Here is a 25650-nt window from a genome sequence, read left to right as displayed (position 1 = left end):
CCGTCCATTGTCCTTGGTTTTTCCATTCTTTTTTATGAGTGGATGACATTAAAAAATTGTCCTCCTGAATAAATAGTGGTTCTTGAAGAAGCAAACGTTTTCTATTGTCTCAGAGGTCTTTCTGTAACATTCTAGGAGAAAAGATCATTAATCTTAATTTTCATTTCAAAAATTAAACACCAATATGACAGCAGTTTAGGGAGGCAGTTGAGTACCAGTCCAATCATTAAACATACCAGAAACCACTGATCTCTTGAGTGCTTAGAAACAACTCTGTGAACATTCGGAAAGAATTCAAGATGCTTCTTTGGACATAAGGGATATCAAACAAGAGAATTTTAAGAAGACACACGAGTTCCACTCCATCTTTTCTTTAACTATTATTTTGATTGGCAAGGCAGTAAGATGGTAGCTGTGTGGCTTCCTGTAGTAAATCCATGCCTGTAATCCTTTTGTTCTGATCGTATAGAATCGGTATGAAGGATATGTTGGTGGAATGTGGCCAAAGCTGACTGTGAATGATAGTACTTTTCTCCATCTGTGTCTCCGACTGCTCCAAAGCGCATGGGAGCTTGCCTTCATCCTACTTTTCCTCGTGTGTCCTTTTTGCACTAAGGGCAGATGGCGCGTGTGTGTGTGCAACTTTACTTCTTCAGCCTAAAGCCTGCAGAACGCAGGGGTGGAGTTAAAACGCAGTCTTGGATCATGATAGCATTTATATTATCTGCAGAACACATTCCCCTGAGCTCTGGTTTTGTTTCCCTCACCACACTCAAGTCCTCTCTTAACACCCTCTGCCTCCTGACCCCAACAGAAAGCTAAACACATCGGAGAGAAAGTTGCTCCTTGAGGCAAGTGGAGTTGCACCATGTCTGAGGGCTCCTCTGTCCAGAACTGAGTGAGCAACTCTCCACATCTGCCTCTTTGTCCTTCATAAAATAATCTTAGTGGTTAAAGAGACCTCTTATATCTTTACTTCATTTTACCTGTTGGCAAATAGAGAAAAAAAAAAAAAAAGAAATTATTAGGTTACAAAATAACAGTCTTGTATTAAGAGCATTTTTTCCATCTTGAGGGTCACACCATGAAAGGGGTATCAAGTGTTGAGCTGGGTTGTGAACCCACAGCATTTCCCAGCTCCCACCCCCACCCCACGCTTTTAGCACCTGCTCCAGCTCACCGCCGACCGCCGCACTCTGGCCTCGGGAGAGGTCTGCTGTGTTGCTGGAGCCCCGCCGAGGGAGGCCAAGGTCACTCAGTGGCAGTGTGAGCCTTGGCTTCACTCCACGGCCCCAGACCGCACCTTGAACCCGCCAGCCATGCCTGGTGTGTGACCGCAGCCCAGGGCGGGTCCGGCAGTTCCATCCGACATCCGTCTCTGCCCCGAGCATGTGCCCTTCGGCGGCCAGATTCGTGGCGCTGCTGTCACGTGGAGCTGTGGACTTTTCAGCCACTACATGCATCCTCTCCATGGCCAGTCCTTTCCCTCAGGGCCGTCATCTTGTCTCTCATTTATGGGCTGGACATAATGAAATTCAGGAGTCATCAGAGGTGTGGGGTGTCCGCGTGGTATGGCAGGGCCAGACTGGGGAACCTAGTATCCCTGGAGCCTCGAGGGAAGTGTGTGGAGGGAGGAGAAACCAGCCAAGAAAACTGCAGCCAGGAGCCTTCCTTTCTCCTTCCAGAGCCACAGGAGGGGAGAGACTCTTTCTGTCCCTAAGCCAGAGCGTGGGGTGTCACCCTCTGATGCAGGGCCAGGATATGGGGAAAGGAGAGGCTGGGAGGACGCACGTGCCCACTGGAGAAGCTCATCACGGGCAGGCAGCGGTGCAGACCTTGCAGGGGCTTCCAGCCCCCAGGAAGGGGACTGCACCAGAGGCCCCTGTGGTCATCATCCGCCCACCCTCCGTTCTCTGAGCCCCTGGGGGCATGTGCTGGATCACTTTTCCTCTGTGGACAAACAGAACGTAGATGTGCAGTACCTTTGCCTTTGACATCTTTCATTATTTAGACATAGTTACTTCTTGATCAGTGCTAGGCTTTCTCTTTCTTTCATTTAGATGTGTTTCCCCATCTCAGGCCAGTCGTCTCTCCCAGCGCAACCACATTAAGTTCATTTTAGAAGTGAGGGTGTCCCCTGCCATCCGCAGCTGAAACCCCCTTCAGTGGGTGTGACAACCCGATTACCTCATCGTCAATTTTGTCCCCAAGTGTTGGTCTCTGGACTTCTTTGTGGTCACCAGATGCATGTGCTGTAACTAACCTGCTTCTTTTACTCCCAACTAGCTTCCCCAAGCTCCGGATTCTGAGAACTCCACCGAGGTGTGTGTCACTCACCCGTATTTGCGATCCCAGCAAATACAGGCGCTTGTCTGTGTTGCCGGTCGGGTGTGAACTGTCATGGTGAAGTGTCTGTCTCTTGGGACGGTGCAGGAGGGACATGTCTAGCCTGGCTGGGATCTGATCATTGCTATAATTGGGTGGCCCTTGGTGTAGAAAGTTCTGAGGAACTCAAGCCACAGTATCCTGCCGGTGAAGGCTCATGACTCTCTGAAGGTTTTTGCACAAAACCCTTCATCTCCACCTTGAAACGTTTGGCCAAGAAACTCTGGACGGTCCAGACCTTTCTGCTGTTACACAAAACAGAACTTTGGGTCCCGTGCAGAGGTGAAGCAGAGTTCAGGTTCAGGGTATCTGTGTTATCGTTTGGGTGACGCTGTTGATGAAGGAGTAGTTTCACAGCAAACTGTCTCTGTTCTTCCTGTCGCTAGCTCAGCTTGCTAAATGCGGGACTAGAATTCATTAAGGCGTCTAAAGTTACCGAGAAGCTTTTTGTGGGAGGCATCCTTCCAAGGATCAAAATTTACTCTCTGAAACTGTTCTAGAATCACAGGAGTCAGAGCTAAAACGTGTGCTCAATCTGAAAGGAGATCTTAGAAATGAAACTGATGATCAAAGAGCTGAGTTCCAGTGGGCATGCTTTGTAATGATCAGTCCTCTAATATTCTAATCAGAGCTCTTCAGCACTGGTAGCCTTGATTAGAATGCTGTGGGCTGGGGCAAAGCGTAGGTCTCTCGTATGTGTTGGGAGTGTGCGCATTGACGTCCTCATGCATGTGCTGAGCAGTAATCCGTGGATGAGTTGTACAAGGACCTGCCCGGTTGCATCTTGCATTACCCCCCCCCCTTTTTGGGTTGATGTAAATGTACATAACATTGAACTTCGTTTTCATAATGTTTGCGAAAAATAATATTAACCAGACATTATTGGTCATGTGACTGCACGTTTCACACGGTGCTCTGGGGTTGGGGATGGGCCAGTTGTTCAGTAGTAGCCAAGGTCATGAGCACTGGTGTCTGTCTGGGGAAAGCCACACTCAGGCCTGCGCTCCTTCTGTGTCAGTCCTCACTGCGTACGTGCTCTCTGTGTATTTCATTTGTGACCGATCCTGAAGATGAGGGTGTCTTAGTCTCATACTTAAATGGAATTTCTGCCTGCTTAGCAGGAGCTCGAACCGAGTCCACCGCTGAGGCAGCTGGAGGATCATAAAAGGGTACGTAGTCCTGGGAGCTGGGAGTGACGACCGCAGCTCCGCCCTCAGCCATACGCTCTGACGTACACACGGACAGTTTTTGTCGTCGTTGTCATTGTTACAGCATTAATTGGCTCAGAACCAGTCCCAGCCTTTTGTATAAATGAAGCTAACTGATGGTTCTACGTATAATCTACCGCTTTACACACTGCTTCCAGCCAGTCCCAAATAACAACCCAGTCACTTGTCACATCCTCTCTTCTTCTGCTGGGTTAGATTTTCCTTATGTGTAGCCTTAAAAAAAACTTTTTTTGTGAGTAACTGGTGACCATTATGGATAATGTATAGTAAACAAAAAAGTATAATGGTAAAACTGTCCATAATTACACTACCTGGCTATAAAGCTGCTAAAGAGTTACTGTTTCCTTCTACCCTCTTTTTTGCACACGTGAGAATATGTGCCAACACACACACATACTTACATTGTCACTGGGGTTCTTTCAAGTGTACAACGTTTGTTCCTGGATTTTGTCATGTATCTGAGTATTTTCTTCCTTGAAAGCTAACAGCTGCCTAAAGTTCCCGCTGATTAACAAGTCTTTTGTAATATTTTCCTTCGAGGGAATGAACAAGTGTGTACACAAGTGGATAGACGCATAAAAGGGGAATTTCTAGGCTAAAGGGTCAATACTGTCTTATAGTGCTAAACCATTTCCCAGAAGGCTACATATACCATCCACATGCTGACTCCTGATTGCGTGTAGTCAATGGAAAATACCAGATATCCTGGTTCTCTGGGTGTCTATCGTGTGCCAGTCACTATGCTAAGACTTTTACACACGTTCACAGCGTGAATGTTTATAAATGCTGACGGTGACCCAGTGACACAGCCTGCAGCCCCACTTCACAGAGGAGGAGACTGAAACCCAGCGAGCTTGCGTACCTTAGCCAAGTCATGGGGTTAGGAAGTGAGCAGTTGTGACAAGGGCTGCTGTGAAATTGTGGTCATCAGCATCCTGGAGAATGCTCGCCTGGGCCACCTTTGCTAAGCTCACAAGCTTTCAGTACCTGCAGAGTCCCATCGCTTCTTGGATCCTTTCCTTTTTCTTGCGATGGTTCTTTCTCAAATGATAACCAAAGATGTGCTTCTAGGAACTTGATAGTCAGCCCTACCCCCTCCAGCTCGCAGTGCCTCCTGCCATTCATTGATCAGGAGCACCTTGCCTTTTTCCACCCCTGCCTGTTCCTCAAGAGTTGTCCTGGGTCTTAGCAGTGGCCAGTAAAGGCACATAGCTGTCCCTTTGCCCTAAGTTGGATGTTGCCCCAGGGCAGGAGCCCTGGAATTAGAAACTGGGTCAAGCCTGCTTTTGCCAGGTGCTCACTGTGTGATTTGGGGGACTTTTAACTCAGTTCCTCCTGCTGTAAAATGGGGACAGGAGTCTCCGCCCTTTCCTGCTCTCTGGACTCTTCTCCAGAACCATGCACTTGAGGCACTTAGCAGGGTGGCTGGACTCTGAGAAGGGATGTGAATGACCCCAGTGGTCACCTTGCAGCCTGAGATTCGGCCGTGATTTGACAGAAAACAGGAGTAGGAAGAGGAAGGTATTTTTAAATCGAGGCACTGCCCTAGTGCTGACTAAGGTGTGAGAGGCTCACTGCTCTCTTTCCTGAAGCACCTGACTTTTAAGTGGCTGGAACCTTGGAGCCCAAAGGTCACTTTTCTCCTTTGCGATCTTAACTCTTGGTGCCCTGTTCAATGCTGGGCTGTATATCTCCACACAGTGTATTAGTCACTAGTTGAATGGACAGAGTGAAACGCGTGACTTGTGAGGCAGGAACCTGGTTTCTTGCCTCCACATCACTGACCTGCCATTTTCACCATTTTCCGCTGAAACTTCACTGCAAATGAAACTTTGCCTTTCTTTTCTCAGTCTTGGGTAATCATGCGTGTGGAGTTTCTTACCATGTCACAGACATCTGATATCTGTTTGCATACTGTAGGTGTAAACTGCTGGGGAAGAAAACTAGTCTTCTTTTTGGAAAAAAAAAAAAAAAAGGGCTGCATGGCCAAATGTGAAAGCCGGAGAAGTGGCGTTGTTTGGGAAGTGACATTTTTTGCTTCTCTACAATCGGCTCTCTCAACCTGGTACTCTGTGAACAGCTTAGTGCTGTTGAGTAATTTATATTAAGATGATTAGAAATGCTTTTGTCTGTAGATTTTGATTTTTACCAAATTAAACCACGATCTCAGAAAAACAGAATTTGCCTTGAACCTAAGTTTTCACTCTAGGATTCACATCACTTTTAATGATGCTTATCCATTTACTGGATAAGCAGATAAGACATTTACTGTCTGTCTCCCTTTTTTTTAAGCTAAAATTTTCAGTCTTTATTCTTTCAGAAAAGAAACAATTCTCATCTTGTTCCTTTTTAAAAAAAAAAAAAAAAAGCAAACCCCACATGTTCTCTTTTCCCCCCTTGCCTTAAAATTTATTTACTTTTGGAGAGAAGGTGAGGTACTTATGTGCCAAAAACCTTATAATTAAGGGGGAAGAATTAAAAGTTTGTGGGGTGGAGCATGTATGTGTGTGTGTGTATGTTTCCATAATGAGCACATTTTATGATATTCTCTTATGGGGGAAAATGTACCATTTGATGCATCGGTTGCTATGGTAACCGCTAGGGTTTGTCTGTGCAAAGAGAGGCAAAATGGTAATGTGAGATCCCTTGGTAACTTCAGTTCGGCATCCAGGCTACACAAATGTGAAGTTCCTGTTCCTGAAGTCCACGTGTCCCTGGAAGGCACATGCTTCCTTCCCTACCTCCTGCCTCCTTGATTGCAGATTCACCTTGATTGCAGACCCTCAAAACCTGGAGAAGCAAAAAATCTGAGCCAGTCCGGTCCTAGGTAGAATCCTAGGGTGAGGGCTCTGGTTGCATCTTCCTTGCCAAGTACATGTCTGTCGGCTGGTGACGGTCACTCAGCTGTTGACCGTTCAGCCCTGTGATCTTCCAGATTCTTGTCGTGATGGAGACCTGGGCTGTTCTCTGTGGCTGCAGCTCGCTGGTCTCAGCCATCATTTACCTCTCAGACAGTGTTCTTGTGGTGCCCCAGAGGATCCCATAGAAAACTGGGATGGTTTCCTACCAGCCATCCCTCTTGGGAGAACTCAAAAGTCTGTATCTTCTGAAAGAAACTCCAATAGATGCATCATTGAGTTGACAGAGGGACATGGTATTTAATGTTATATTCTATGTGGAGGTGATCTTGTCATTCCTCCTTTTCTTGACCATACCTTTGACATCTGTGTTTCTTCTGTGAAGTCAGCCTTTTTAAATCACCGCTCTCGATGACTGTTTTGGAGAGTGTTGATATGTTTGTACTGGTGCAAAGTTATGTCCTTATACCAAAATATGGTTTTCTAAGCCATTAAAGGATATTATACTGAAAATAGTTTATTTTGGAGGTATTTTTAAGGATCACAAATAGCTTCCTCATTGAAAGTTCTCTCGGAATTTTGAATTTACTGATGGTCAAGGTATGAAGTGATTTTCTTATCCTAACAAGAAGAATTCTTCTTTGTTTAACTACAGTGAGATGCATATTTGTGGATAGAATGGAGAGAAGAAAGATGAGATTTTTTTCATTTCTGAACTTTTTCATTGAAAAGTCAGGCTTGCCTCCCTGCTTCTCTCACTTTTCCTGTTTACCCCATCTCCCCACTTATCCCTGGAGCCTTTGACCAGCAGCATGAATTTAACCAAGGAGAAAAGCCCGCTGGGTCACCTTGGGACCTAGTATCATTTTGACAGATTGAGCTTTCTGCTTTGTCCTTCTTCCCCAGTCCTGCCTCCTCCAGGGCACCCCTGGCCTCCACCATCCGCAGGACATGCTGCTTCCTCCCATCTTGTCTTGCAAACACCTTCCTCAAAATCTCCAGACTTGTTCTTGAAGCTTCTTAACAAATCGCTTTTAAGTTCTCCTGATTCTCAGTATAGTCGCAGGTCTCTTCGATAGAACTCTGGAGTCTATTTCAGAGACCAGCTGCATTGCAACACATCTTCCCTCTGCTAACTTCTCACTTAACCTCTCTCCGGGATGTGCCAGAGGAACTCCAGGACTTACTACTTTGTCCCTCAGAAACAGTCCAGGGGAATCTATACAGCCTTTAACTGGTAAAAAGTTCCAGACTGGCGGGGTGGGAGTTAGTGGGGTGGTCCCTCAGCGAGCGAGACTGCCATGGATTAGAGCTGAGGGTGAATCCTGCTGCTTTGCCAGTGTGCGAAGTATTTGGGAATAGATCAGAGTGGTTTCTTTGCTCTGTTTTGGTTGGAATTGTGGAAAGAGTTGTTTTATCCCCTGCCCAGGATTCTTTTAATATTTATATATTTTTTAAGTTTTTTGTCATGGAAATGTTAAAAAAAATCCCCAAAATACATGTTTTGAAGAGTTTTTAGAACCCTCATTCATGACTCAGATTCCATGACTATCAGCTCATGCCCACATTTATATCCAACTAGGCCCTTCCTCCCATATTCTTTAAAAGAAAACCTCAAATGTCATTTTCATCCATGTAGCTTGTTTGTTGATTGACATGTCTGATATCTGCCAATAATTTATTTTCTGTTGCATTGATTTTCTTTACCATTTGGCTCATTGACTATTTCTGTAAGAAAGGCTTACTTTCAGCTTATGATTTTATTTATTACTCTTGATATCGTAAGAACTTAGAACGGTTGGAAATAAATCCTGTGGTTAGAGTAACATTTTCATATTGCTGTGTGGAAGTTGACCTGTAAATTTTTTAATTTGTCTGAATCCTACTGACTTACCTCAAAGGGACTTCTTTATTTGTTTTGTTTTGTTGTTTTGTTAATCCTAGTTATCCTTCCAGATTCATGTTCTATCCTTATCAGTGTGAGAGAGTACTTTCAGATATTTAATATTTTAAATTGATGCTTTTTTATGATCTGATTTCCTGAGAAAACATTGAAGAAGTTAACTTTAGAAGTTTCCAAGTGCTCTTATTAATCATTTATTTTTTCATGGAGTTGAGACTGAGCCAATTATAACTGGATACCCCTGTCTTTTTTTTTTTTTATGTGAGTCGCTCAGTTGTGCATTAAATTCAGAACCTGATTTCATTATCCTGTTTGAATTAAGGGTGAGGCCCTCAGGCAGATTTTGGTCAACCGTTACTATGGAAACATCAGACCTTCGGGAAGAAGAGAGAGCCTCACGAGCTTTGGCAATGGCCCGCTGTCGCCAGGAGGACCCAGCAAGCCTGGGGGAGGAGGTAGGCCCCATGGTGTGCTAATGAGCTGCACGTGTGAACTGAGTGTGCCACTCCAAAGCTGCGTGTTTCTGCTTAGCAGGTTGAGACTCTAACAGATGCATTTGGGTTGCTAGTGTGTTATTTTAGCAACTTGTTTTGTCTTTGGTCTACCATCAAATTGGTGTCTAAAAATGTCCCCCTGCAATGTGATATTGGCTAAGGCTTTCCCCCTCTTTCCCATGCATTGAATTTCCTGGGGATACTTGAAGGACTCCGTGAATTTAACTTGATCGCACATTTTCTCGTGGTCATTCAGACTCATGTTTCCCCATAAGATGAGGATGCTGTTGGCAGTGAGGAGGGTGGAAGCTATCTTTTATAACACGTGTACCAAGGCGAGGGCTTTCCCAAGCACTTTACCTCCTTCATCTCCTTTTCTCCTATACGTTACCCACTATCCGGCATTGCACAGAGGAAAGGGAGCTTGCTAGTGCCTGGGCAGTAACTTAAGGCAGGTGTGTCTAATCCTAGTGTCATGCTTTGTGCCTCCCCAAGCCTTAGGGGACTTTACACACACACACCCCTGTATTATTTTTGTTCAGTTGCGAACTCATATCCAACTCCTTGCAACCCTGTGGACTACATGCAGCACACCAGGCTTCCCTGTCCCTCACTGTCTCCCAGAGTTTTCTCAAACTCATGCCTGTCAAGTCAGTGATGCCATCCAACCATCTCATCCTCTGTCGCTCCCTTCTCCTCCTGCCCTCGATCCTTCCCGGCATCAGGGTCTTTTCCAGTGAGTCAGCTCTCTTCATCAGGTGCATCCCTGTATGGGATTGTTTTAAAACACATCCTGAAAGGTGTCCCAAAACATGGTAAGCACAGTGACAGGTAAAAGCTGCAGAAACATTGAATTAACTGTGGGCGATGGCGTTGGTTTTAAGGGGGCTGGTAGCTCCATGCTCGAAGCACAAATGTGAGTTGCATGATTCCTAGTCTGTGGTGATGACTCTTGAGAACGTCTGGTCCTTGCTGGGTTCTGCTCATAGCACAGAAACACTTGGTGCTTAATAAACTAATCCCGGCAACCTCTGGGGAGGAATCTTGGGCTTCTCACCAAATGAAAATGTGGAGCAGATCTGCTCCCAGAGAACCCCAGAAACAGATCTTAGCTTCTCATCCAGAAGTTCCCAGTGATTGTCGAGCAGCTGTTTCCCCCACAATGTCTCAAAGCTATTTGTCTTTGAGAAGGTGTCAGAGAAAAGACGTGACAGCCAGTGTCCACCTTGGATGACAGGTGCAATAGATTCTAGGCAGTCAAGGACAAGCAATGTAAAGGAGGTGGCATTTGAGTTGACCCCTGCAGGGAAGGACTGATGGTTTTCTGTTTTTCATAAACTGACTGCCCCATTTCTCCATGTCCATTAATATTTCAATTTTTGCGAATAATGATGTGAAGTTCTCAAGCTTTCTAAATCCAGTTGGAATCTGTTCCGCTAAGTGGCACAGGCCATCTCTTCCTAAGTATACTCATCTGAAGCTCAATGAAGTGAACTTTTTTTGGTTCCTTCCCCTATCCCCAGCTCTGGACTCCATGCCAAGCTCTGAGTCAATAGTGAATGAATGAATGAGTGAACAGACGCAAATTATGTGAAAGGACGAGTTTGGGGCCAGGGCGGGTTTCTTAAAAAGAAGGCTAAAGTGATCAGTATAGGCTATGCTTCTTAAGAGTGCTTAAGTTCAGTTTGTCTCTTAAAATTGGATTGGTTCTTAATTCTGGCCCAGGTCATTGTATTTTGATGTAAGGGCGAGTCTTGGCTGGATGGCTTTAGGTCTTTTGCTCAAAATGTATTACTCTTCCTTCATCCAGTCTGTTTGCATTCAAGTTCCATCTCCACTACTTACCAGCTGCGCTGGGTGGTGTTGTACAAGTGACTTCATCTTGGTGCTAATAATGAGTACCTGCCTTGTGGGCTTGTTAAGAAGGTCCAGAGAGATAGTATCATTAAACCGTTGAGTGCATGAAATGTTGGTATGCAGTAAGTATGCAATAAATGTTAGCTGCTCTGAGTGAGGTTGATAAGGGCAGTGTTGCGTCTTTTCCAGGGGGAGGTTCTGGATCCAGCCCCATGAGCAGGGGTGAGATGAGCCTGGCCGAGGTTCAGTGCCACCTTGACAAGGAGGGGGCCTCCAACCTGGTCATCGACCTCATAATGAACGCATCCAGTGACCGAGTGTTCCATGAAAGCATCCTTCTGGCCATCGCCCTGCTGGAAGGAGGCAACACCACCATACAGGTAGGAGGCGGCCTGGCTGCTGGGGAGCGTCCCTGGAGGCTCTGTTCCAGGAGCCAGAGATGGGTGGCGCTGAGACTGGTGGACAAGAGAGCTCCTTCTTAGGGCACAGACTTCTATTGTTCTGAATAAGCGAATTCTGTTGCTCCCTTGCTATGGTCCTTCAGTCATTATTCAGACTTGCTTCTAATACATGGGTTACATTCCAAAGGGGCTAAAATGCTGAGGATGTGCAAAGAAAATTGGCCTGGGATTTGGTGCATCATGGGTGATCCATAAATGTGTGCTCAATGAATGACTGAATGCATTATATTTAGTTTGTAATCAAAGATCATAGAGGATCCCACCACCAGATGACCAGAAGGAGCCTAAACTACATGTGCTAATCAGACTTATTATATCCATGAATCTTGCAGCTCTTGCTAACTGTGTGTTTATCTTGTAAATGGAAAGCTCAATAAAACTGAACCAGTTTGAACTAATACGTGCAAAGAGGGGAAAGCCAGGCTAGGTTAGTCAGACATAAGTGGATGGCTTTTTGTTGGCTGATGATGATACATATTTTAAAATAATAATGAGTAGAATTCTTAGACAAAGTCCTTAAAGAAGCAATTTTAATAATATATACATAATTTTCATATAGACATGGCAGTGAAGATGATTCTTTTAAATATTTTAAAATATTTGTAATACTCCCTGCTTCATGCATTCTTCGTTCTTTGCTGGCTCTGAAGAAGGGTTTACTTAGCTCTGTGTGTGTGTGTTTGTACATACATACACAGACACACATATTTTGGTAATAGCTTTTGATTGATATATAACGTGTATATCCACAAAATTCCCCCTTATGTATATATTTGACTCAGCCTTATACTTTTGGTCTCAAATTTAAATCCAGAATCTGGATTAATGAAGTTTTGGTCCTTTGTGCAAATGTATCAAGCGCTTTTCTTCTCGTGGGCCTGAGAAAGGGTGCCTGGGTCTCAGCCCGGCGCGCTGTGGCCGCCCCGTCTCCTCACCCTCCAGCCCCACCTTGCCCAGCACACACTTGGGAAGTTCATTATGCGTGCTGCCCTCGGTTGAGGTTTGCACCGTGGCAGAGTCCGCTGCATGGGCACCTGTGACCTATGGGGTTGCCGTTTGATTCTGTCCCACGTGAGTCTGGCTGGGTACCTCCGAGCGGCTCCTGCTGTCTGGGTGCTTGTGCTGGCGTGGGAGCAGGGCTGGAACACTCCTGGTCTCTGAACCATGTCATTCCCAGGGACTGGAGCAGTCAAACTAGACATTCACTGAGCACTTGCTGTGTGCACGGAGCTCCTCTAGCGACCCCCAGGCCATGGTTTCCCGACACTGGGGCCAGTCAGTCTCTGAGGATTTTCTCCAGGCACAGGCCAGTGTGGAAACGAGGGCAGCGTGGTCAGTGTCATAAATCAAATGTATGAGTTTGAAGGGCCATCTGACCAGTTTATTCTGAGGTTATATCCTGTCCAATTTATTTTAAGCTCTGGTGTCTTTTCTCGGTTGAAGTGGTGTTGATAGTGGTGGTTTTTCTCTACTGGCTACATCAGAAGTTGGAAACCCTAGGTTATTCCATCCTCTCCTAAAAAGCGGGAAAAAAAAAAAAAAAAAAAAAAAAAACAACCTGTGCTAATTTACTAATCCTGGAAGCTCAGTCTTCAAGCAGTTGAAATCTTGCAAGGGTATAAGACTTAGTATCCTTGCACATAGGAAGAATGGCGTGCAGTGCCATCCAGGAGGCGGGAAGGATACTACAGACCCCCCCCAGAAAGAAGTAGCTACAGCTGTGTAAGGGGTTGGTGAAAGGCTTTTGGATGACCTGGGCTCTGTTGGACAGGTGTGGGTCTGAAAGTTGGAAATTGCGCCAGGAGCCGGGGTGTGGGGGGCTGGGTCACATGCAAGGCAAGGAGGCCCAGTGGTGCACACGCGATCAGTGCACTCACGGGACAGGGAGGAGACAGGGCTGGGGATATATTGGGGGCAGGCAGCCCCTCAAGAGGCCTCAGAGCTGTAACAGAGAACTACAGATCTGACAGATAAATTGAGCGAAGCAGAGTCTAGAAGGAATCCAGTAATTTAAAAGAAGCATAGTCCAATAATTTAAAAGTTAATCAGAAGTTATTTGGAGAGAGCTAATGAAAGCCTGAATTCAGAATAAATGTGTGGTAGACTTGGTCATATCGCAAGAGAGGATATGTTTTAGGAGGTGCATAAGGGGATATCTCGGGGTGTTAGAGATGTTCTCCGGTGTGGTTTACCTGTGCTGGTTATGTGGGTATAAGTCTATTCTAACAGAACTGGTATGCTTTCTAGAGCAAAGTTCTACCTCAGTAGAAAAGAAAAAAATGGGGAGAAAAAGCACCCGCAGCCTGGTGAGGACAGGATGTCATGAATGGAGACTCTGCACCTTCCCGCCTCACACCTGGCACCTCGGACTCATGTATAGCCAATGCCTGTCGGCCGATGTGTCGCTGAGGGGATGCTAGAAGTGAGAAGATCAGAGGGTCTCTGTCCCCATTGTCTCTACTGAGTCTAGGTGACAAGACACCATCAAGGAAGGAATAAGGAAGCCTGGGGAGGGCTCGAGGGGCTGAGCCTGGCTGGCATGGCAAAGTCTGGAGTTACTGGCGAGCTGTTGTGTTTTTGACAGTGTACGCCTGATGGTGACGGCAAGGCTCACAGAAGCTGTATCTCCTTCAAGTTCTTCATCTTGTAAAGTAATCGTGAATATTAGTTTCATGTTTTCACACATTCATTACTCATATGCTCAGGCTCCAGATGAAATGCCACGGTGGAGTTCCAGGACCAGCCCTTGAGGGAGTCGGGCCGCTGTCTCTTGGAGAAGCCGCCAGTGTGCTCACGGGCGGGTGGGCCTGGATTGGGTTGCCTGCGAGCCCCCCGCCAGGAGGGCGGGCACAGTGCTCAGCATACGCTGGTTCTCCCCTGATCCCATCTCCCTCTCCTTCTGCAGTCTCAGGGGTTGCTGGGAAAATCTCACTCCCTGCCTCATTAGAAGTCTGGGGCTCCGGGAAAACTGATTCTAGCCTGGAACTGACTTGTGAGACCCCCCTGTGAGCCCCGAGCTTCTCTTTCTCTGGAGAGAATAATCTGGAATTCAGATTGTCCGGGGCCAGCTGAGGACAGACACCCTGAAGCCCCCGGGGGGAGTGATTTCAGTTCCGTCTTGCTTTGGAGAAGCTGGTTCAGAGTAGTCAGTGAGCAGCTGGGAAATTTGTGTGAGGGGGGGTGCGGGCTGCAGTGGTGACTGTTAATGATTGCTGAGGCTGTCGGCCATGACCGGCAGGCGGCTTCCAGCTGGAGCTCACTGCCCCGTGGCTCCTCCTGTCCACTGTGCTGGTGTCAGGCTGTGGTCAGGTGGGCTCCCCTGGATGCATGCTTCTCAGTGACAGGTGGTAGACAGGGCAGTCACGGGGGTGTGCAGGGCTGTCCAAGAAGACGGCTGCAGAAGAGCTCTTGCCTTGACCAGCGTCTCTTCCCAGGATGTGAAGCAAGCTTCACATGGAGAAGGGGAGGGAGACCCACTCTCCAAAAGTCTAGTTCGTGTGGGGTTAGGACGGTCATCCCGGGGCTTGTGTCCTCTGTCTGTCAAGCATGAGACACATATGCAGGTGGACTCCTGGCTTCCTTACTGCTTTGGATCAGGATTTTTTTTTTAAAGCAATTTAGATATTTTCTTAAAATCCAGCAATGATGACTGGCTGACTCCATTTCTGAACTCTTTTCTTCCCTGACTTGTGAAAATAATGATTTAAAGTATGGTGATTGGACTAACTGTGGTACGTCCTTGCAACAGATTCCTACTCAGCAATAAAAGGGAGTGAACTGTTGATAAATGGGATTACATGGGTATACCTCAAAGGCCTTGTGCTAAGTGAAAGAAGCCAATGTCAGAGGTGGCGCCCTGGATGGTTCTGTGTACATGATATTCTCAAAGGACAAGGCTGTGGTGCGGGAGAATAGGGCAGTGCTTGCCAGCAAAGGGCGGAGCGGAGACTGACTTTAAGGGAACAGCTCAAAGGAACTTTCTGGTGATGCCACTGTTGTGTGTCCTGCTTTGGACACAGATCTATACATGTTTGAAAATGTGTAGAACTGCACACCAAAAAAGTCAGCGTGATCATTAAAAAACAATTGAAGTAAAAGCCATAATGCTGATAGTGACCAACATTTATTAGGGGTTTCCTGTGGACCATGAACCATGCTTAAGTGTTTTCTCATCTACCATCCCATTTAATCCTCACAGTCTCCCTAGGAGGTAGGTGCCTGATTATCTCTCTTTTTTCAGATGAGGAAACTAAAGGCCTGGAGGGTTAAAAACTTGCCCCTCAGACAGGCAGTAAGTAGCAGAGCCAAGACTGGCATCAAGTCACTTTTAGGGCCTGCACTTGGAATGCTTGGTACTGCCATGTTCTACTGGTTCAAACCAGCCATGAGACCAGCCCAGCTCCACAGAGAAGGAAAAAGGGTTGCACCTCTTGCTGTGAGTTGACCACATGCACCAAGAGAGGGAGTTGTAGAGGGCCACCTTGGGCTACTGGCCCCCAACACCCCTGCTGTCATCAGTTGACCACCTACCATGGGCCAGTCTAGCCCCTGAGTTGGATACTGCAGCTACAGAAGAGAGAGGCACCATTGTCTCTGCAGTGGAGGAGCTCAGTTCTCCCTAGAAATTCAGTCCCATTTCTGCAGAAGTGTCGACTCCTGACCTTTCCCTTTTGATGGTGTATGAAATTCACCCTTGTACTGAGGATGGGTCACGGGGGACCAGAGTTCTTCAGAAGCTCTAAACGTCATTGTCCAGACCTCAGTGAATTCAGTTTATAGTAATTCAAAACTAAGGACCTAGCTGCCTGCTGGGAACCCTGCCAGGGAGAATTTGCTCTCTTGTTCTGAAACCTTGTAATCATCATTTAAGCCCTGAAATGCCCCAAAGCTGAATAGAGGGTAGTTCCTGGCCTAGCACAATGGGCTCCGAGTCTTCCAATAGCTTCTGTCCCTGCCCCGGCTTCTCTGGTGGTAATAACGTCTGAAGATGACATCTCCGAAACTTCTACCTGGGTGCCATCAGAGTGGCTCAAGCTTCGCAGCAAACCGTCTGCTCACAGGCAGTGGGGCCCTGCCCTGGGGTTCTCCAGGGATGGGTGACACCGGGGAGCCCTGGGATCAAGCTTCTCTTTAAGAGAAACTTCTTCTGTCTTCCGGCCCTCACTCGTGCACCTTGCTTCCTGCCAGCCCGCAGAAGAAATCCTTCCTGCTTGGTGTTTTGTAAGCGAGTGGGAAACTATGAAATAAGCATTTGCTTATGAATTAATTTTTGGCACACGCGGGACTCAGCAAGTCTCATGGCACCCGCATATCCGTCCTTCGAGTCCTTGCCAGTGTGTGTGTTCCTTCCTCCTGAGATGTTCCCACCAGCGCGCGGAGGGTGCTCCCCCACTTCCTCTTCCCTGAGGGAGGGCGGTCGCTGGCCTCACCTGGGGAGCAGGAGGAGGAATCTTTGAGCACACCCAGTGTTTGGGTTTCTTTTTTTTAAGCACATGCAGATGTTCGGGGATCTATGTGCTAACATGATCATAGAAAACCCCAAAGCAAATAAACAGGACAGATCAAAAAAAATGTTGGTTTTTTTTTGCTTAATTGCTTCCGGTTGCAGAAGCACAGTGAGTTGTATGTATCAAATGGCTGCCCACGGCTCTTCCTATGCCAAGTCTAGCCTACAGACACACCCAAAAAGGATTTTCTTTTCCGCACGTATGCAGCCTGAGTTGGAAAATGTGAGAAGCGCTGTCGGGAACCTGGCTGTGGGTTCAGCTGAGAGAGCTCCCTCGTCCAGTGGCCTTTCCGTCACCGCACACTGATTTATTTTTTATTTTTTTATTTTTTGAAGTTGGCTTAAGATGTCATCCCAGGAGCCAGTTTAAGATAGGAAATCTCCCATTGCCTCCAGAAGAAGTCACCGCAAGAAGGCACTGGCGGGGGCGGCGGAGCACGTGATCTGGAGGCCCGCCCTGACCCCAGCGAGTGGAGAGGAGGGTGGGGAGGGCCATTTCCTTAGCCTTTGCGGGAGATGGAGGGCCAGCTGGTAGGGAAGATCAGCCTCAGTTTGACAGAGCACCACCCCAGGAGGAGGAGGAGGAGATTGGTGTGCGAGCGAGAGTTACGTAAAAGGGTGTTGTATTTGGCAGGGGAGTGAGAAATGAATCACTGGTGAGCGGTGTTTTCTGACCTCGGGTTTTATCCACGTGGGAGGAGTGCTTGGCCAGCAGTGGAGTCGGGAGACTGCTGTCTCCCCGGCCTGAGGAGGCGGGTGTGAGAGCCGTTGCCATGACAATAAGAGGAAGGCAGGTGGCTCAGTCCCCTCTGCCCTTCGGCTGAAGCCACGCAAGGTCTGGATGGTGAGGCTTCCCAGCCTGGTTCAGGGAGAGGCTGCAGGCACTGCCAGTCGGCCATGCTTGGAGAGTGGGTGGTTATGAGGTCAGGAAATTTGAGGGACGTCGCCCAGAAGGGCAGTCAGAGAAGGGAGCTTGGCCTCCGTGGTGGAAACACCTGGGCCAGAGTCCCAGCCCTACTCTCGCCAGTGGGGTGACCTTGGACTTTCTCAGGATGCTCAGAAACTCAGTTCTCTCATCTGGGAGTTAGAAGAACTGAGTCCTTTCCTTGCACAATTGTTGAGATGATTTAACGGTCTCATAGGGCTAAGAGTGTGCATCCCAGTTGAGTTGCAGGAATAGGACTGCCCAGCGCTGGTTTGGTGGAGGAAGGCCAGTCTACCCCGTCTCATCACCTCCCTCTGCACGGCTCAGGGCAAAGTCCCAGACCTCCCCGCCCAGCTCCTGCACAGGAAGGAGGACAGGATCCATCCCCACCTCACAGGGCTTCTGCGAGGTTGGAGAGGGTGATTCACTGAAAGTGCCTCAGTCAGGGCCCCGGCCATAGAAGGACCTCAGAAGGAGGTGGTGATTATTTATATGAATGCAGTCTTTATTATTTAAAATGCGCTTTGTTTTGTTCAGTTTGTTTTCTATCAGAAATCCAGCTTCTGTCTAGTGGTTGATGATCCAGCGGCCCTGGGAGAGTGCGCTGTTCTGTGTTCTTCTCCCATACAGTTCACTTAAGTCCCTCTCACCGTGTCTGTACTTGAGATGATTTTAGAGATCCAGGAGGGTGGGAGGCTTCTTTACCTTGGGTACTAGTTTCTTGCTCTGGGTGAAATAGAAAGCCAGTCCAGTTACCTGCACCCTGACCTGGGACTTCTTTCCCTTCTCTGTTTTATTATTATTATCGTTACTACTTTTTGGTCCTAATCATCCTTGGACATGGGCCCTTCCTCTCCATTCCCGTGAAACTGACGTGTCACTGAACGAGAGTCTTTCGGGATTATTGGTTTAGATACATGTTTTGAGGTGAAGACTCAGGATCCACAAGTAGTTCCCATTGCTGGGAATATAAGACTTGAATGAACACTCCCCCTCCTGCCCAGCTGTCCAAGTGATGGGGACTGGATGCCATAGGGACCTCCAGGGCAAGACATTGCTGCACAGAGCATCAGCGTGCACCTTTTCCCTTGGGTTGGAACAGCTCCGTTCAAGGGTAGGATATGCATGCTGGCTTGTGCTGGTGGAGGAACTAGAGACCGAATGTTATTTTTCTTCTTTCCTGAGTAGCAGAGCCAGCAGTGTAGGCAGAAGTGGACAGTTCCACACAGCTGTTCACCTGGCCTTCCCTAAGGGAGGGGACTGCAATTGACAGGGAGTGGGGAGAGATCTTTGGACAGGCTTCCCTGGTGGCGCTAGTGGTAAAGAACCCACCTGCCAGTACAGGAGACACGAGACCCAGGTTCGATCCCTGGGTCGGGAAGATCCCCTGGAGAAGGGCATGGCAACCCACTCCAGTATTCTTGCCTGGAGAATCCCATGGACAGAGGAGCCTGGCGGGCTACAGTCCACGGGATTGTACAGAGTCAGACACGACTAAAGTGACGCAGCACACATGCACACATTTTGGATGCAAAGTGTTAATCTCCTTCTTTCCTACAACATCCACAAGCCAGTATTAGTTTCTAAGAGGAGATGTCTTCAGGAGGCCCTTTGGGTTTTCCACCGTCTCCAAAATTTGACTAAGAAGAAAAAATGTCAGAAAATTTGCAAATGGTTGTCCCATCACTGTCTCCTGTTAAATCCATGAGAAGTCTCAACTGTCCGTCCTTCTTTCTCTTCCTTCAGCTCTAGCAAGAGGTTCTTCCTAACTTTCCCTAGCCCCTCCCAAGGATGGAGTTCCTCTTACAAACTTCTAAGCCCACACCAGTTTCTGCTCTGCTGGCTCATGATGCCTTAGTCCCGGGCTTGGCAAACTGTGGTCGCCGGGTCGAATCCAGCCGGGTGCCTGCTTTTGTAAATAGTTTTACCAGAGCTCAGCCAGCCCTCCAGTAACCTTTAGGGTCGTGTCTGGCCACTCTCCTGCTGCCAGAGCAGAGCTGAGGGGTTGCGCCAGAGATAGGATGGCAGCAAATCCTAGCATATTTACCATTTGGCCTTTTGCAGAAAGCCTCTGCCAACCCTTGTGTTTTTTTCATCTTTGCTGACTAGATAGGAAGCCGCCTAAGAAAAAGAACCGTGTCCTGTTATTATTATTATTTTTTTGGCTGTCCTGGGTCTTCGTTGCTGTGCCCAGGGTTTTTCTAGTTGCAGGGAACAGGGGCTACTCTCTACTTGCAGTGTGCAGCCTTCTCACTGTGGTGGCTTCTCTTAGTTGCAGAGCACAGGATTTAGGGTGAGCGGACTTCAGTCCTTGCGCTGCATGGGCTTAGTTGCTCTGAGGCATGTGGGATCTTCCCAGACTAGGGATCAAACCCGTGTCTCCTGCCTTGGCAAGTGGATTCTTTGCCACTGGAGTAACAGGGAAACCCAAGAACCGTGTCTTAACTGTTTTGTTCTAGGTTCTTCACTCCTTGGTAGAGCAGTGGTTTGCAGTAAATATTAGCCAGGTGATGAATATCCTAAGTACCCAGAGAATTTGGCCATTTATTCAACTAATAAATGGAAATTCAGGGAAACAGAGGCCTCTCCTTTTTCTTTCCTGTTTCAATCAATGGGGAATCCCCCATTCCCTTCCTTACCGCTAAAGGCGTATATTCTCTCCATCATCCTGCTTGCCGCCTTTCAACGCAGATGTGCAGGACAGGCTCGGGCAGCTCCTTCCCCAGTGGTACGTGCGTGGCTCAGGAGTCCTGAGTTTTCATCTGAAAGCCCTCTCTGACCATCCACCCCAGGGCCCCACATTTCACGTCAGTCGCTCCCTGGTGGCCTGATGCTGTGCAGTTTCTGTGTCTCCTGCAGAGGTTTTCCTTGTGGTGAGCACAGGGACTCCTTGAGACACCCACGGTTAACCCTAAAATATGCGAGATGCTGGCACCCAGTCTACAGCCTCTTTGTCATCTTTTTTCCTTCAAGTTCCCTGGATGACCTCCTCCATCTCTGTGGCTCCCAGCTACCGTCTGTGCCAACAGCTCCAGGCCCCACCTCCCTGCCCGTCTCTAGATTTCAGCGCACACCCCTGCTGGGCATCTCCACATCTGCTAGCTCTCAGTTCACGTAACCCCAAGCCCATCCGTCCCCTCTGGTCCTCCACCCGCTGCCTTCTTGTGTCCTGTATTGAGGTCAGCGGACTCCCCACTGCCACCCTGCAATCACTCACCCAAGCTGGAAACAGTGACATAATCCGTCTCCTCCCTCCTGATTTCCATCAGGAACTCACTCCGCGCCCACTCTGCCTCCCAGTGTTCTCACAGTTGGGACTTCGTTAGGACTTGTCACAAGCCAGTCGACACCCGAAGGTACGCGCGACACGCCCCAAGTGGCCCAGCCAGGGCCGGGGGAGCTGGGGTTGGAAGCAAAACGCTCTAGCTTCAGAGCTAGACATCCTACACCCCCTGCTGGCTCAGGGCCATCTGAGTTCTGAGCCTGAGATGCGCTCTTCACAGCCTCCGTGCTTCAGGACATTTCTGCCTGCCACACTGCAGTCAGCCACGCCTGGACCACCTGGTTCCCTGCCACGGAGGATGGAATCCACGGGCTGCTGGGGTGATCCGCCGGAGCCTGAGTGCCCGGCCCCCTCCGGTTCTCACGTTCACCTCCGAGCTCATTGTCCCGCGGCACACCTGCTGATTTGCCAGCCCTGGGCCTGTACTGAGATGCCTGTGCTCCGTGTGGGACGTGCCCAGTTCCCCTCTGCCTGGCATGCTCCCCGGGCCCTGTTTGAACTGCCTCCTGGTCTGGAAGCATCTTAATCTCCTGAGGCAGAGGCAGTGGTCTCTTTGTGTGGGCAGTTCATTTACTTAGCAGTCAGCACACTTGACATGGAGGCTCGTTGTGAGACAGCGGGAGGCAGAGATCAAGTCAGCCTTCACCCCCAAGTTCCCTAGGGAAGTCTCTGCATGTGTCGGCCGAAAGGAATTTGAACTGCCCATAATGAATAAATGCAGAGAACCCTGCTCTCTAGGCTTATTCTGGGGGTTATATGAGAAAATATATTGGGAAAAAAAAGAGAAAATATACAGAAAGCCCTCAGCTCAGAATGCTGCCTAATACACACTCCTTGCTCATGGTTATTTTTTTGGTTATCTGTCTTCCCTCTCCTCCCCTCCCCTCAAGAGTGGTAATTTCTCCCAAGATCAGACTTTGGTCTTACTCTGCAGCACTTGGACCATGGTCAGAGCTCCGTGAATGTTCCCTGAGTGAATCAAAAGCCTGGCCTCTATGTGGCCACCATGTTAATGTTCGTTTACGTGTTCTTTCCTGAATATCAACCTGAGGATGTGAAATGTGAAGATGTGTTGTTGACAGTTATCACCATTTTGGAGAAGTACCTTCTTTATATATGGGAGGCAGTGAAGTTTATTTGAACCCAAAGAAAACACATAATGTCAGTGTGGAGAACTCTCCTTGTGAGAACAGACACTTGTTGGGTCTTTCCTTCCTTGTAATAACTATAGATGGTGGTAATCATCTGTGTACGTGTATGCACACACATTCAGTTGTGTCCGGCTCTGCAACCCCACGGACTATAGCCCACCAAGCTCCTCTGTCCATGGGGATCCTCCAGGCAAGAATACTGGAGTGAATAGCCATGCACTCCTTCAGGGGATCTTCCCAATCCAGGGATCGAACCCATGTCTCTTACGTCTACCTGCATTAGCAGAAGGGTTATTTATCACTGAGCCACCTGGGAACCCCGATGGTGATCATAATGGATGCTAAAGTCTGAGCACTCACGTGCCAGGAGCGAGGCTCGATGTTCTCTATGCATGGTCATGGGTGGGCAGGCCCTGCCTGCATCCGTTTTTGCTCAGTGGGAGATAAGAGGATCTGAGACGTCAGGGTACTGGCTTAGGGTCACGGTGCTCGCTGGTATCTGGGTCAGGCTTTGTTTTCTGTCAGAGCCTGAGTTCTCAGCCCCTCTGCAGGGCTGCCTCCTATATGAGAAGCCTCCAGCAGCCTCCCTGGCATGGCCCCTCCCTGGAGACCAGGGAGATGGGCCAAGGCCCGCCCCCAGCAGACCCTGCTTCTGTTTGCAGGCACATTAGAATTGTGGCTCCTCTTTGTTCTTCTTTTTGCTAGTGTACTCATTTTGGAGGGCAGTTTGCCTTCCAGAGAAGCCCCAAGATGGCTTGTGTGTCTTTGGTTTGGTTGTATCACCAGCCTGTGAATGACAGAGGAGAGAACCATGAAGGACTTGACTTTCAGGCTGGGCATCTCATTTGCCAAATAAAAATTACACACATCATACATGCTGCTTCCCCTCTGGTGGCCGCCGGGGTCTCAGGTCTCTGCAAGTTAATGGGAAGGAAAGTCTCTTGCATAACTTCCTCTCTCTGGAGACAGAGGGCAGCTCATTTAACGGGGCTCCTAAGAAGAGGTAGATCATGTTACTACAGTTTGGGGGTTTTGCTTGCCTCTCAAGGAGCATATGTAGTTTGGTGTAAGGTGAGGCTTATTAGAATTCTTGCCCATTTTGCATGCCCTGGATCCTCCCCCTATTTGAGTCCTGGGTAGGTTGAAGGATATTTATGTTTTTGCAGAGGGAAAAGGAAGTGATTGGTTGCCTCCATTCAAGTGCCTTCTAGGGCAGGTACAGTGCGTGGTGCCTCTGTGTACTTGATCTGGGCTGGGCAGGGGGGTAGCCCTAATTACAGATAGGGAAACTGAGTCCCGAAAGATTCAGGGGGTCTTCCCCACAGTCACCTAGTTAGCAGAGCTGAGACGTGGTACCCAGGTATGTCTCTCTCAAAAACCTCTTAACTTTCTACCACGCTGGATAGCCTTGCAGTTGCATGGGTCCAACACCAGGGAGCTAACGAGGACCCCACAGCCACGGTGGTGTTTTTCTTATTTATTTATCATGGTGGTGTTTTGCATCTTCCAGAGTAGCATCTGCCTTGTCATTGATGGAGGCAAGGTAGGCAGCGCTGGTTATTTGGTCAGAGAAGCAAGTGGTCACTGCTTGGTTATGCAGTGATTTCTCAAAGTTGACTTAGGAGCCACACAGTGAAAGTACATTAGGCCTTATAACAACGTCTGAGCTCTTCTGTAGTTTCTACCTGTGTCCTTTCTCTGGTCAGAGGGGAACTTGCCTCTCACATAGCAGAGGTTCTGGCTCAGTTGCGTTTCTGTGAGTTTTCTGGAATCTATGTTGGGGAAGCAGAGGGGCAGGAGAGTGGAGCCCGGTTGCGCTGCACATGGCTGTTGCAAACCCCTCTACTATTTCCAATTAGCGGATGCATGTGTGAGTTGTATGCTTGTCTTCTATTTACAAGAGGAAATATCCCGTTTAATTTTATTTTCACACTGAGAGCCCAAGTGTTAAGAGAACATAGTGTTCTAACACTCCCTCAGTTATCAGCTGCAGAGCGGAGGTTGTATATTGTCACATACAGTTTTCCGAGTGTATTTCTACATTTGTTACCTGGCAACCTTGCCACGTCGGGACAGGAAGATGTATGGCTTCCTACCAGATCCACGCTGTTTATATTGCAGAAGGTAGGTGGTGTCTTCCTCACGGGAATATAGAAGAGGAGAAGGCTCAGCTCACAGGGCTCAGTTGAAAGGCTCGGGCTCACGGGGTGGAGATGTTTCTGTGGCTGACCCAAGAGCAGGGCTCCAGTGGGAGGATGGCTCTTACCCTGCTTGGAGCGATGGCTTAACTGTGTCCTTGACCACTTCTCAGTTTTGATGACAAAGGCAATTCCCAATATAGGAATGACAGACACAATATCCCCTTTCGAGCTGCTTCAGGGTCTTCTGTTGAGCAGATCAATGGCATGGAAAGCAGTGTGGCATGGGATTTGCATGCTGAGTGGGGCCTCAGGGCATCATAGCATCCCACCCCCCACCTATGCCCTGTGTCATTAACCTGCATCCCCAAAAGATACTTGTATTCAAAACCCTTGCAGCCAGGTTTGAAAGTCCTCTGGGTTGAAGCTGCACGTTCCAAGACTCAGGAAAAGCTTGCTGAGACCAAGGACAGTGAATTCTCCAGCACCTGTAACATTGCTTGAGAAATGCTTCAGAGGGAAAAGTTCCCATGGTAACAGTTTTTGGAAGAGTCTTGTGGCCTCCATAGGTTAGACAAGATAGCAGAATGGTGGGACCCGGCAGCAGAGCCCATCTGCACACACTCCTTTAAGTCTCCCTCCTGGTGATGCCAGAGCCAGAGTCTGTCCGCAAGGCCCACAGCACTCACTGGGTTGAGTGGATCCCAGGGCTTCCCACCGGTGTTTCCATCTGCAATTCTGCCCTCTGTTGGCCTCCCTAATGAGGAGGGCTTTGCAGTCCACTTGACTCTTACTGTCTTGCCTGTTGAGAAAGAACACGCCAGCTGAGTCCTTCTGGAAGTATTTAGAAACCATTGGTTAGCTTTATTATTTCTTTTGGCTGTGCCCTGCAGCACATGGATCTTAGTTCCCCTCCTAGGGGTCAAACTTACACCCCCGGCATTGTAAGTTCAGAGTCTTAATCATTGGACCACAAGGAAGTTCCCATCAGTTAGCTCTCAGTATATGTATTTTGAGTGTTCCAACCTTGTTTAGAAAACTCAAGCTGTTTATTTGGTTTCACATGGTTCTTTGCTCTTGGGTGTTAATGTCATTCCTAGTATCATCAGGAAATGGCCTGAGAGGAAGCCACAAGGTTCCTTACAGTTTTATTCTATAGCAAGTGGATTTTTTTTTTTGTAATACCTGGGGAGGACTTGATCCCTGAGGGTTCTGAACTTGGACAATCATCCTGAGTGTCCTTAACGTGGAAATCTATATCCTACTGTTTAAACTTTAAGATGATCCCTAACTGGCTTAAAGTCCTCAACCCACAGCAGAGGAAAACGTTGCAGAAAAAAAAAAAAGAAAAACAAGGTCATGCTGCATTTTTTTGGTAAGCACAGGAATCAACATAGAGATGTTATGTAACTTCTATTTATATCCTCCTTGCTCACTATCTGCAGGCAGACAAGAGTCGC

General features: G+C 48.0%; 1 protein-coding gene across 6 annotated transcripts in view; it reads left to right on the top strand.

Annotated features, from left to right (window-relative positions):
• ITPR1 (inositol 1,4,5-trisphosphate receptor type 1) overlaps positions 1 to 25650 on the top strand; it is a 350791-nt gene that overhangs the window by 228447 nt on the left and 96694 nt on the right. For 2 of the 6 annotated variants that reach the window (XM_013973556.2, XM_013973554.2), the window contains 4 exons: positions 2287 to 2322; positions 3507 to 3554; positions 8698 to 8830; positions 10916 to 11106. In XM_013973556.2, the coding sequence (XP_013829010.1) occupies positions 2287 to 2322; positions 3507 to 3554; positions 8698 to 8830; positions 10916 to 11106 (408 nt within the window). Of the gene's footprint in view, positions 1 to 2286; positions 2323 to 3503; positions 3555 to 8697; positions 8831 to 10915; positions 11107 to 25650 lie in introns of all 6 variants that reach the window. The other 4 variants (XM_018066872.1, XM_013973553.2, XM_013973555.2 and 1 more) reach the window with 2 other exon arrangements.

The sequence above is a fragment of the Capra hircus genome, chromosome 22 (assembly GCF_001704415.2).
Source record: "Capra hircus breed San Clemente chromosome 22, ASM170441v1, whole genome shotgun sequence".
NCBI classification, from domain to species: Eukaryota; Metazoa; Chordata; class Mammalia; order Artiodactyla; family Bovidae; genus Capra; species Capra hircus.
This window is presented reverse-complemented; position numbering and strand designations above follow the sequence as displayed.